Below are 12742 nucleotides of genomic sequence, written 5' to 3' on the forward strand. Positions count from 1 at the left end.
TTTGCAGCCACCAGAGGAGTGAAATTCTGGCTTTTGGCGACAGGCGTATCCGCTGGTGCATGTGAAGATGTGATCCCGACCATTCGTCTAGGAGATCCAGTTGGAATGACCTTGCATGGAATCTTCTGTATTGTAGAGCCTCGTAGGAGGCTACTAGCTTCCCCAGAAGACGAATGCACTGATGAACCGATACCCGGGCTGGCTTCAGGACATCCCGTACCATTGATTAGATCACCAACGCTTTCTCAACTAGTAGAAGCACCCTCTGCACTTCCGTGTCGAGTATCCTCCCCAGGAAGGGCAGTCTGCTTTTCGGTTCTAAATGTGACTTTGGAAGGTTTAGGATCCACCCATGATCCTGGAGTAGTCGAGCTGAGAGAGCAATACTCTGCAACAACCTCTCCCTGGAAGATGCTTTTATCAGCAGATCATCCAGATATGGAATTATGGGGGTCATTCCGAGTTGATCGCTAACTGAAAATGTTCGCTGCGCAGCGATGATGCAAAAAAACAGTACTTTATGCGCATGCGTAGCAATGCGCACGCGCGACGTACTTTCACAACGGCCAAAGTAGTTTCACACAAGGTCTAGCAAAGCTTTTCAGTCGCACTGCTGGCCGCAGAGTGATTAACATGAAGTGGGCGTTTCTGGGTGTCAACTGACCGTTTTCAGGGAGTGTTCGGAAAAACTCAGGCCAGCCAGGAAAAATGCAGGCGTGACTGGGCGAACGCAGGGCGTGTTCATGACGTCAAAACAGGAACTGAACAGTCTGAAGTGATCGCAAGCGCTGAGTAGGTCTGAAGCTACTCTGAAACTGCACAAAATTATTTTGTAGCCGCTGTGCGATCCTTTCGTTCGCACTTCTGCCAAGCTAAAATGCACTCCCAGCGAGAGGCGGCATAGCGTTTGCACAGCTGCTAAAAACAGCTAGCGAGCGATCAACTCGGAATGACCCCCTATGTTCACTCCCTGCCTGCGGAGGAGTAGCATCATCTCTGCCATGACCTTGGTGAACACCCTCAGTGCTGTGGAGAGGCCAAATGGCAGTGCCTGGAACTGATAGTGAAAGTCCAGCAGCGCAAATCTGAGATAAGCCTGGTGAGGCGGCCAGATCGGAATGTGAAGGTATGCATCCTTGATATTGTCACAACTGAGGGCTGGTGCTCACTACTGGACGCTTCAGTTGTAGGAGCTGAGGTATACTTAAATGTGAGAGGCCAGATAGGACTCCTGGACATTCGTGAACCTGCAGTACCTAAAGCCCGAAGGTGTGACCATGACAACAGAGGATATGTTCAACAGGTTTATTAAATGAACTCAGCTCACAAATGATAGCGACAGTTAGCAGTATGGTAACAGGATGACAAGTCACAGCTCTCAGAGATGCACATAGGAAGTCTCTAGGTGTGGTACAATAGAACAGCCTTAAAGGACCTGGAGATGGTGAGTCCTTTACCACACCAATGCACTGAAGAGCTGTGTTAATAATGTTGGAATGCAAACTGTAGCTTGAGAGCGAGAAGTTATGTAGGAGATGCTTGGGAGCGCAGATGCAGGAGATGCTTGGGAGCGCAGATGCAGGAGATGCTTGGGAGCGCAGATGCAGGAGATGCTTGGGAGCGCAGATGCAGGAGATGCTTGGGAGCGCAGATGCAGGAGATGCTTGGGAGCGCAGATGCAGGAGATGCTTGGGAGCGCAGATGCAGGAGATGCTTGAGAGCGCAGATACAGGAGATGCTTGAGAGCGCAGATTACCGGAATACAGGAACAGGGCACCGCTGGAAGCCGGTGTTAGGGTGCAATGGGAGATCGATGGCGGAACACCGATGTAGCTAGAGATCGATGGCGGAACACCAATGTAGCTAGAGATCGATGGCGGGACACCAATGGTGACTGGAGATCGATGGCGGGACACCGATGGTGACTGGAGATCGATGGCGGGACACCGATGGTGACTGGAGATCGATGGCGGGACACTGATGGTTACTGGCAGGGCAGAGCACCGCTGGAAGCTGGTGTCGGGTAACTGCCGGTCACAGGATGCAATGATGAGACACTGCAGAGTCAGGCTGCACCATGGAGAGTGGAACTGGTGTGAGTCTCTAGTGGAGTTTGCAGGCAGGAACGACCACAATAGGAAGAGACTGGTTTCACTAGGATGACAACTGAAGCACTGATAACTTTCCAGCCCAGGAACAGGATATTTATACCAGCTGGGAAACAGGGATTGGCTGGCTGATTAAGCAGAGTCTAGCGTGCAGCTGCTGGATAATTAGGCAGAAACCAGAGTGCAGCTGATAGGCTGAAAAGTAACATGTGATGAAAACAAACATGGCTGCGCCCATGTTTGAACTTGGAGGGAAAGACTGTTTGTAACTTGCATGTGAGTTTTAACCATGAAGCTGCCAGAATCACAGTGAAGAGACTTGAGACAATGAGATGCAGCGTGCTGCATGCAGACAGTGCAGATGGAATCCAGGCTTGGAATGCTGGGACAGTCTCAAAAGGCATTTGGAAGGTAAATACTGATAAGGAATTACCTGGATCGTGACAGATATACAGGGATACCAGAAATTCCCCCTCCTCCAGACCTGAGATCACTGCCCTCAGAGACTCCATCTTGAATTTGAATTCCCTCAAGTAGGGGTTCAATGACTCTAGGTTTAATATCGGTCTTACCGAACTGTCCGGTTTCGGTACCACAAACAGGTTTGAGTAATAACCCTTGTGTTGTAGGTGGAGTGGAACAGGAACAATGACATTTGTTCGAACCAATTTTTGAATCGCTTCCTGTGGGATAACGCTGTCTGTCTGCGAAACTGGTAATCCTGATTTGAAGAATCTGTGAGGTGGGAGTTGTTGAAACTCCAGTCTGTATCCCTGGGCCACAATATCCTTTACCCAGGGGTCTAGGCATGATGACGCCCAAACGCGACTGTAGACTTTTACCCGACCTCCAGGCAGGAAGGTCCACCATCATGCTGAAGAATTTGAGGAAGCAGAACCTGGCTTTTGTTCCTGGGAACCTGATAGCGCAGGGTTTTTGGACTTTCCCCGACCTCCTCTAAAGAAGAAGGTGGGAGGGGTTTTGGATTTCTTAAATTTTGCGGGCCGAAAGGATTGCAGTGTAGGCGAAGGAAAAGACTTCCTAGCCGGTGGTGTTGCTGAGGGAAGAAAAGTTGACTTACCCGCAGTTGCCATGGAGATGCATGCATCCAAAGCATCCCCAAACAGAGCCTGACCTGTGAAGGGTAGGTTCTCCACACTTCTCTTGGATTCCGCATCCATAGTCCATTGGCGTAGCCAGAGTCCTCTGTGCGCCGAGACCGCCATAGAAGTAGCCCGTGCATTCAGCATGCCAACGTCCTTCATGGTCTCCACTATGAACCCTGCAGAATCCTGTATGTGACTTAAGACTAAATCAATGTCACTTCTATCCATAGTATTTAAGTCTTCTAGCAATGTGCCTGACCACTTTACTATGGCTTTAGAAATCCACGCACAAGGAATAGTGGGTCGTAAAGCGACGCCATTAGCTGTGTATAGTGATTTGAGTGTAGTCTCAATCTTGCATTCAGCCGGCTCTTTTAAAGCGGTTGAACCAGGAACAGGTAAAACCACCTTTTTAGACAACCTAGATACAGATGCGTCAACTATAGATGGGTTTTCCCACTTTTCTCTATCCTCTTCAGGAAAAGGGAAAGCAATGAGAACCCTTTTTGGGATCTGGAATTTTTTCTCTGTGTTTTCCCAGGATTTTTCAAACAAAGAGTTTAACTCCTTGGAAGCCGGAAAGGTAAACGAGGATTTCTTACTTACTGTAAAACAAGATTCCTCCACCTGTTCAGGTACGTTCTCAGTAATGTGTAAAACATCCCTAATGGCTTCAATCATTAGTTGCACCCCTTTTGCAAGGAATGCAACCCCTCCCTGCACATCCCCATCACCGTCCCCTGTATCAGAGTCATACCGACTCAGCATTATCAGCTTGCATTATCTGGGCAAGTGTACGCTTTTCTGGGTATGTATGTGGGGTTTTTGATTAAGTAGTGGGGGCATAATACTGTAACCCCTCCACAGATTTCCTCAAAAACTGTGTCTCTTTCTCAGTATGTGACATCCTTGTACAAATCTGGGATATCATTCCCCTTAAAGAATCCACCCATGGAGGTTCGGATTCAGAAGGTTGAGACAGTATATTGCAGTCCTGAGTACATGGGATAGACTCCTCAGGAGAAGATAAGCACTGTGCAGCACGGGACACAGAGTCCTTAGATATGGTAATATGGGATACACACACACACAGGAAAATGTCAGATACAATTTCCCCCCAGAGTACCTTCAGAGAGTCACAGAGTCTAAGGAGCCAGCCACACAGCGCCAGTTGGAGCAGTTATGACAAAAGCCCGGCGCTGAGAAACCAACCTTAATAGGTTGATTAGTACTAACACTTCACTCCCCCCTGTCTATAACACCCTGGTACCGCAGTAACTGGAGTTATGTGGAGGGTCAGCGCTCCCTGTCAGCGTTTCTTCTGTGTCTGCAGGGAGGAAAATGGCGCTGGTGAGTGCTGGATCCGCTCTGAGAAGCCCCGCCCCCCGCAATGGCACGTGGCTTCCCGCACAATTTTGATTATACTGGCCAGAGGTCTCTATGCTAACAGCCCTGTTAGCGTCTGTGACCAGTTTAGGGTGACTGCGCTGGCCCAGGACGCCCCTCCAAGCGCCTACACGAAGTGTTGCTGAGCCTTACTGGCGCGCAGCCTGTCAGAGCTGCGCTCCCACCCTTGTACTGCCATATCCGCCAGCGACCCGCTAACCGGGACACCGGTGTTGTATTCGCCACTCCTCTTACTTCTGGCTCTGTTAGGGGGTGGCGGATGTGCTGTGGGAGTGAGCGGTCGCCTCGTGGGCTTGCGGTCACCACCCTCAGGAGCTCAGTGTCCTGTCCCTGTCAGCGGAGATAGAGGACCATTAACTTCTAGAGTTGGTTCCTACTCCCCCCCCCCACCCCACCCCCAGAGTCCCACGAAACAGGAAGGCTGTTGCTAGCAGCCTTCTTGTACCTAAAGATCTAATTATAATTTTAAAAAAAATAAGAAAACTCCTAAGAGCTCCCCTAGCTGTGAACGGCTCCTCCGGGCACATTTTCTAAGCTGAGTTTGGTAGGAGGGGCATAAAGGGAGGAGCCAGACCACACTATTGATCTCTTAAAGTGTCCATGGCTACTAATGGACCCGTCTATACCCCATGGTACTAATGTGGACCCCAGCATCCTCTAGGACGTAAGAGAAATGCAGTGATTGCCTCCGCAGAGTTAGCGTCCATGAGCGGTCTGCTGACCACACGTGCTGTGGCCTGTCTGTGGTAACTTCTAGGGGTCCTGTAATAATTCTTATTGTCAGACAAAGCAAATAGGATTTTAATTACCTACCGGTAAATCCTTTTCTTGTAGTCCGTAGAGGATGCTGGGGTCCACATTAGTACCATGGGGTATAGACGGGTCCACTAGCACTTTAAGAGTTTGAGAGTGTGGGCTGGCTCCTCCCTCTATGCCCCCCCTACCAGACTCAGTCTAGAAACTGTGCCCGAGGAGACGGACAACTTAGAGAAAAGGATTTTACACAGATAGTGGCGAGATTCACACCAGCTCATACATTCAAGGCAAACCAAGCTAAGCAGCTTGACACAGCAGCAACAGCTGAACAATATTACTTAACCAAGTAACAAAACAGTACTTAACCAACAACAAAGCAGTACTGAACTACTGTAAGTAACCACTACAGGATCACGAAGCGCTGGGCGGGCACCCAGCATCCTCTACGGACTACGAGAAAAGGATTTACCGGTAGGTAATTAAAATCATATTTTCTCTTACGTCCTAGAGGATGCTGGGGTCCACATTAGTACCATGGGGATGTACCAAAGCTCCCAGAACGGGAGGGAGAGCGCGGAGGCTCCTGAAGAACTGATTGACCAAGCTTCAGGTCCTCAGCGGCCAACGTATCGAACTTGTAGAACTTTGCAAACGTGTTCGACCCTGACCAAGTAGCTGCTCGGCAAAGCTGTAAAGCCGAGACACCCCGGGCAGCCGCCCAAGAAGAACCCACCTGCTGTAGAATACGCATGCTGGATAGTGAACCTAATCCAGCGAGATATCGTCTGCTTAGAAGCAGGACACCCAAGTTTCTTGGGATCATACAGGACAAACAGATTCCGATTGTCTGTGACGAGCAGTCCTCTTCACATAGATTTTAAAAGCCCTTACAACATCCAAGGACTTTGAGGAAATTGAGGAGTTAGTAGCAACTGGCACCACAATAGGTTGGTTGATATGAAATGCCGACACAACCTTCGGAAGGAACTGCTGACGTGTTCGGAGCTCAGTTCTATCTTCATGGAAGATCAAGTAGGGGCTCTTACAAGACAAAGCCCCCAACTCCGACACACGTCTAGCATAAGCTAAGGCCAAAAAAGTGACACCCTTCCACGTGAGAAACTTGACCTCAACCTCCGGTAGAGGCTCGAACCAATCCGATTGGAGGAACTGTAACACCACGTTAAGATCCCAGCGCGCCGTAGGCGGCACAAAGGGAGGTTGGATGTGCAGAACCCCTTTCAGAAAAGTCTGAACCTCAGGGAGGGAAGCCAATTGTTTCTGGAAGAAAATGGATAGGGCCGAAATCTGGACCTTTACAGATCCCAACCTTAGGCCCATATCCACACCTGCTTGCAGGAAGAGGAGAAACCGTCCCAGTTAAAACTTCACCGTAGAAAACTTCTTGGACTCACACCAAGATACATATTTTAAGACGTTACTCCTTTCCTAGCCTGTATCAGGGTAGGAATAACCTTGTTCGGAATGCCCTTCCGAGCTAATATCTGGCGTTCAACCTCCATGCCGTCAAACGTAGCCGCGGTAAGTCTTGATAAGCAAACGGCCCATGCTGCAGCAGGTCCTCCCGAAGAGGCCTCGGCTCTTCTAGCAGCAGATCCAGAAGATCCGCGTACCAAGCCCTTCTTGGCCAGTCTAGAGCAATGAGGATTGCCTGAACTTTTGTTCTCCTTATGAGTTTTAGAACTCTTGGAATGAGTGGAAGTGGAGGAAACACGTACACCGACTGGAACACCCACGGAGTCACTACGGTGTCCACCGCCACGGCTTGTGGGTCCCTCGAAATGGAACAATACCACTAAAGCTACTTGTTGAGATGAGAGGCCATCATGTCTATTTGAGGTACACCCCCCCCAAAGATCTGTTATCTCCGTGAACACCATCCGGATGGAGTCCCCACTCCACTGGATGGAGATCGTGTCTGCTGAGGAAGCCCGCTTCCCAGTTGTCTACTCCCGGAATGAAGATTGCTGACAGCGCCAACGCGTGTTTTTCCACCCAGAGGATGATTCTTGTTACCTCTGAAATTGCAGCTCTGCTCTTCATTCCGCCCCGTCGGTTTATGTAAGCCACTGCCGTTACATTGTCCAACTGCGTTTGAATGGCTCGATCTTGCAGAAGATGGGCCGCCTGGAGAAGACCATTGTAGACGGCTCTTAGCTCCAGAATGTTTATTGGCAGGCCGGATTCCAGACTTGACCACCTTCCTTGGAAGTTTTCTCCCTGAGAGACTGCGCCCCAGCCCCGGAGACTTGCATCCGTGGTTAGAAGGACCCAGTCCTGAATCCCGAACCTGCGGCCCTCCAGAAGGTGAGGTAGTTGCAGCTACCAGAGGAGTGAAATCCTGGCTTTCTCTGGTGCATGTGTAGTGGAGATCCCAACCACTTGTCCAGGAGATCCAGTTGAAAGGGCCGAGCATAAGACTTCCCGTACGGCAGAGCCTCGTAAGAGGCCACTATCTTCCCCAGAAGGCGAATGCACTGATGGACCGAAACCCGGGCCGGCTTCAGGACATCCCAGACCGTTGTTTGTATCACCAATGCTTTCTCCTCCGGAAGAAACACCCTCTGCACTTCCATGTCGAGGATCATTCCCAGAAAAGACAACCTCCTGGTCTGCTCCAAATGTGACTTTGGAAGATTCAGGATCCAACCGTGTTCTCCGAGCCTGATGCGGCTTGTGGAGGTACGCTTCCTTGATATCTAGGGATACCAGGAATTCCCTCTCCTCCAGACGTGATATCACCGCCCTCAGGGACTCCATTTTGAACTTGAACTCCCTCAGAAAGGGGTTTAGTGACTAAGTTCAGAATGGGCCTGACCGAACCATCCGGTGTTGGTACCACAAAAAGGTTTGAATAGTAACCTCGGTTTTGCAGATGAGGAGGAACTGGTACAATGACCTGTGACTCTTCCAACTTTTGAATGGCTTCCTGTAGGACAGCCCTGTCTGCCAGCAAAACTGGCAAGCCTGATTTGAAGAATCGGTGAGGTGATATATCTTCAAACTCCAGCCTGTACCCCTGGGACACAATATCCTGTACCCAGGGTCTAGGCCGGACGACACCCAGACTTGGGTGAATCGTCTGAGCCTCGCTCCCACCGGCCCTACCTCCAGGCCGCGCGGTCCACCGTCATGCTGAGGACTTTGACCTACCTGAAGCAGGCTTCTGTTCCTGGGAGCCTGCAGCAGCAGGTTTCTTGGATGTTGCCCGACCTCCTCTAAAGAAGGTGTTAGACGGCTCGGTCTTTCTTGATTTGACAACCCGAAAGGACTGTGACGTAGCTGCAGAAAAGGGTTTCTTCGTAGCCGGCGCAGCTGAGGGAAGAAAAGGTGACCTACCCGCGTTTGCCGTGGAAATCCACGCATCCAACGCTTCCCCAAACAGAGCCTGACCTGTGTAGGGTAGGTTCTCCACACTTCTCCTGGATTCCGCGTCGGCAGACCACTGGCGCAGCCAAAGTTCTCTGGGAGCCGAGACAGACATAGAAGAAATCCCTGCAGCCATTGAACCCAGGTCTTTCATGGATTCCACCATAAATCCTGCAGAATCCTGAATGTTACGTAAAAATAATTCAACGTCACTTTTATCCAGTGTATTTGAATCTTCAAGTAACGTGCCTGACCACTTTACTATAGCTTTAGAAATTCACGCACAGGCAATAGTAGGACGTAATATCGCCCCTGAAGCCGTGTATATGGATTTGAGTGTAGTGTCAATTTTGCAATCAGCCGGTTCTTTTAACGCAGTAGATCCTGGAACGGGTAAAACCACCATTTTAGACAGTCTGGAGACAGACGCGTCAAAAATAGGCGGGTTTTCCTATTTTTTCCTTAGACGAAGGGAAGGTTAGCGAGGTTTTCTTATTGTCAGTGAAGAAAGCCTCCTCAACCTGCTCAGGTGTTGTATCTGCAATATTCAACACATCTCTAATGGCCTCAATCATCAACTGCACCCCTTTTGCAAGAGATGCCGCCCCCCGCAGTACATCCCCATCACCGTCTGCCGTGTCAGAATCGGTATCCGTGTTATCCTGCATAATCTGGGCAAGAGCACGTTTATGAGAGTGTACGCTAGGGGGTCCTGAGGTAACAGAACCAGACCAAACTGCCATAGAGTTCTGTAAGACCTGAGTTGCAGTTTCATTTTGTGCAACCCTAGTAGAAATCTGAGAAATCATACTTTTGATAGAGGCTAACCCCTCAGGCTCCCTTGCAGGGACCTGCACTAAAACAGTACAATCCTGATTACATGGAATGGGCTCATCCTGAGAGGAATTATCCTCTGCAGCATATGACACAGAGTCCCTGGACATAGTTTTATGGATACAACAAACACTCCACACACACACACACGGAAGGGGCAGGCAGAGTTTCCCCCCTAAGAATGCCAAGAGTGACACAGAGATTGGAGCCAACCCACACACAGCGCTTCAGGATATAGGGAAACCCCTATCCAGCGCTTACTGTGCACCTTAATAGGTTACACAGTATAGATATACAGACTCCCCCCCCCATCTACAACCCCATGGTACCGTACAAGGCAGCTGGAGTTGATCTGGAGGGACAGCTCTCCCTGTCAGCGCTTCTGCAGGCAGGAAAATGGCGCTGAAGGCTGCTGGGTCCGCTCTGAGGAGAAGCTCCGCCCCCTTTCATGGCGCTGCGTCCCACTCTTCTGAAGATTATACTGGCCTGACAGGCTTGCTGGACAGTGTAGGGTGTAGGCGCTGGATCAGTGCGCCCCTCATAGCGCCGCATCATGTACCGCTGAGCCCCGGAGCACAGTTAGTTCTGCGCTCCCTACCCTGTTGCCACCATCTTCACACCGGCTCCCTGCTTGCCAGGGGGGGGCGGTGACTAACTCGCCACTGATCTTCTGGCTCTGTAAGGGGGAGGCGGCGGCATGCTGCTGGGGTGAGCGATCCCCTGTGGCGGCGAACGTTCGATGCCCTCAGGAGCTCAGTGTCCTGTCAGCAGAGATAGTGGCTCAGACCCCGCAGGGCGGACACTACTACCCTCCTTAGTCCCTCGAAGCAAGGAGGCTGTTGCCAGCAGCCTCCCTGTGCCTAAACTCTAACAAAAATAATAAAACTGAAAGAACTTCTATGGAGCTCCCCTTGCTGTGACCGGCTCCTCCGGGCACATTTTCTAAACTGAGTCTGGTAGGAGGGGCATAGAGGGAGGAGCCAGACCACACTCTCAAACTCTTAAAGTGCCAGTGGCTCCTAGTGGACCAGTCTATACCCCATGATACTAATGTGGACCCCAGCATCCTCTAGGACGTAAGAGAAAAATAGCTTAAGAACCCCTATGCTAAATCATGCATGAGCATAAATAAATCCTAGCCTAAGCCATTGGCGTTTCTACCATGTGTTCATTGTGTGTGGTGCACACAGGCCCCTGGGTTCAGAGGGGCCCACACTGCACCCATGCTGTGTTAATACTTACCTTTGCGAAGTCCCTTGACGGGCGCTGAAGCCGCAGATGTCGCTGCAAAAATCAGTCCTAAAATTGCAGTCGCGCATGCGAAGTAGTAAATAAGTCTTTGTACCATTGCGGCTACCATGTTTCTGGAGAATTACGAACGCTCAGTAGACTCTGGCACATTGCTGGAGCCTACGGCGCCGTGGAGAAGGAGGGGGCCCATCCACCCACTCCTCTTTTAAAACACCCCTGGCCTAAGCCCAGTCCATAACACTTTAATTTATTAATACATTTTTCTTTCTCACTTTAGTAACTTGGTGAAAGGGGTGGGTGGAGCTCATTTAGGGGGAAATCTAGCAAACCTTCCATAAAGTGGAGATGTTGCCCAAAGTTACCAGACAGCTTCTGTCATTTTTCTAGCATATCTTGTAAAATGACAAGCTCACAGGCTGTTATGGGGAACTTCTTTACTTGATGCATCTCTGTCAGCCTGATGAGCAGGTACAGTATTTCAAAATTCCCATTAAGATCAGTCTTAAGATTCCAGTTAAGACACATATGAAATACACATGCAGAACTGCAATTACATCTTACGCCTGCATCATAAAAACATGCACACAGCAGCTGGGGATTGGGTAAAAACCGGACTGGTCTGGACCCCGAAACGCCAGACTGGACTTGCTCCCTGCAGCAAACTGTGCAATTCTAGAGCTTGTAGTACTTGTCCACGTCCGGCTGGTGTCCAGTCTGCGTGGGTGTCTGTAACAGAATTCACCAGGGATGTAGGGAGGGAGACATTACAGCCTCTAATATGGTCCGGAGATGAGGTAATAACCGGAACGTTCCAGACCATACGGGGAGGCTGTTATCTCTGCCTCCCTGGTGACAGCTGTCACAGGTACCCCCTATACAGAACACCCCCCAAGACGGGGACGGACAAGGACAAGCACTACAACCTTCAGAATGGCAGAGTTTGCTGCAGAGAGCTAGTCCGGTCTGGCGTTCTGGGGACCGGACCATTACGGTTTTTACCCAATACCCAGCAGTTGTACTTTTAGTTCAATTAAAATGTTTATTTAAATTAGAATTGCTGCAGTAAATGACACTCCTGGAGAGATGGTCATGCCAGTTTAGCTGAAACTATATAACAACCCAAAAGCACCATGATGTGGGTGCCCTGTACTCACAGCTCCTGCAGACACCAGGGGCAAGTGCTGGGCACACAGCAGGTCCAGCACTTGTGGACTGGGCACAGAGAAAGAGAACAGGATCTGCAAGCGCTGACAACTGGACTCATCCTCCAAGCTCCTCAGCAGGTGCAGCAGCTCCTTCCTGCGGGGGGCAGGTAGCTGGGGGTCACAGAACCTGTGAACATCTGGGGGCAGCTGCTGCACCTTCCACAGGTATATCAGGTGATACAGGTTCTCTCCAGCGTCTTTCCTCTGCTCTAGGGTCCCCCACTGCAGCCCAGCAGGTACTGATGCAGCCATGCTCCTGCACGCCTTCAGTGGGCAGCTGAAAGGAGCACACACGATGGGAAAACAGACACAACCCTGGCACTGCACGCACGGACATTAAAGGAAGTGAGGACAGGAACGAGGAAGTAAATAAATGGAGTAGCCGGCAGCTTTTGCTTGTGCTGTGCTACCCCCTGCTGGGGATTGTTGGAAATACATTAAAATGTACGTGTAGAAAGGTTTGGTCAGTACTAGTGCCGTGCCCGTGTAGCTGGGTAGTGCATACTTGCCTACCTGAAAGTCTCAATGTTCCCGTTTTTTCGATGCTGACGGCAGGAATGTTACGATGTTTGAATAAAACAACATGTGCAGAGAGAGTTAGATTTGGGTGGGGTGTGTTCAAACTGGAATCCCAAATTGTAAAAATAAAGCAGCCAGTATTTACCCCATACTTGCCTACTTGATT

The 12742-nt window shown here is 50.1% G+C and overlaps 1 protein-coding gene and 1 long non-coding RNA gene across 3 annotated transcripts in view; one reads left to right on the plus strand and one right to left on the minus strand.

The window, feature by feature from the left end:
* LOC135049940 (uncharacterized) overlaps positions 1–12457 on the minus strand; it is a 78675-nt gene extending 66218 nt beyond the window's left edge. The window contains exon 1 of one of the 2 annotated variants that reach the window (XR_010241515.1): positions 12007–12457. Coding sequence is in view for 1 of the 2 variants with exons in the window: in XM_063955967.1 (XP_063812037.1) it covers positions 12007–12309 (303 nt within the window). In the remaining variant the exon portion in view is untranslated. The remainder of the gene's footprint in view (positions 1–12006) is intronic. The other variant, XM_063955967.1, reaches the window with a different exon arrangement.
* LOC135051347 (uncharacterized) overlaps positions 1–12742 on the plus strand; it is a 182084-nt gene that overhangs the window by 89881 nt on the left and 79461 nt on the right. The window lies entirely within an intron of this gene.

Source organism: Pseudophryne corroboree, chromosome 2 (genome assembly GCF_028390025.1).
Source record: "Pseudophryne corroboree isolate aPseCor3 chromosome 2, aPseCor3.hap2, whole genome shotgun sequence".
Taxonomy (NCBI): domain Eukaryota; kingdom Metazoa; phylum Chordata; class Amphibia; order Anura; family Myobatrachidae; genus Pseudophryne; species Pseudophryne corroboree.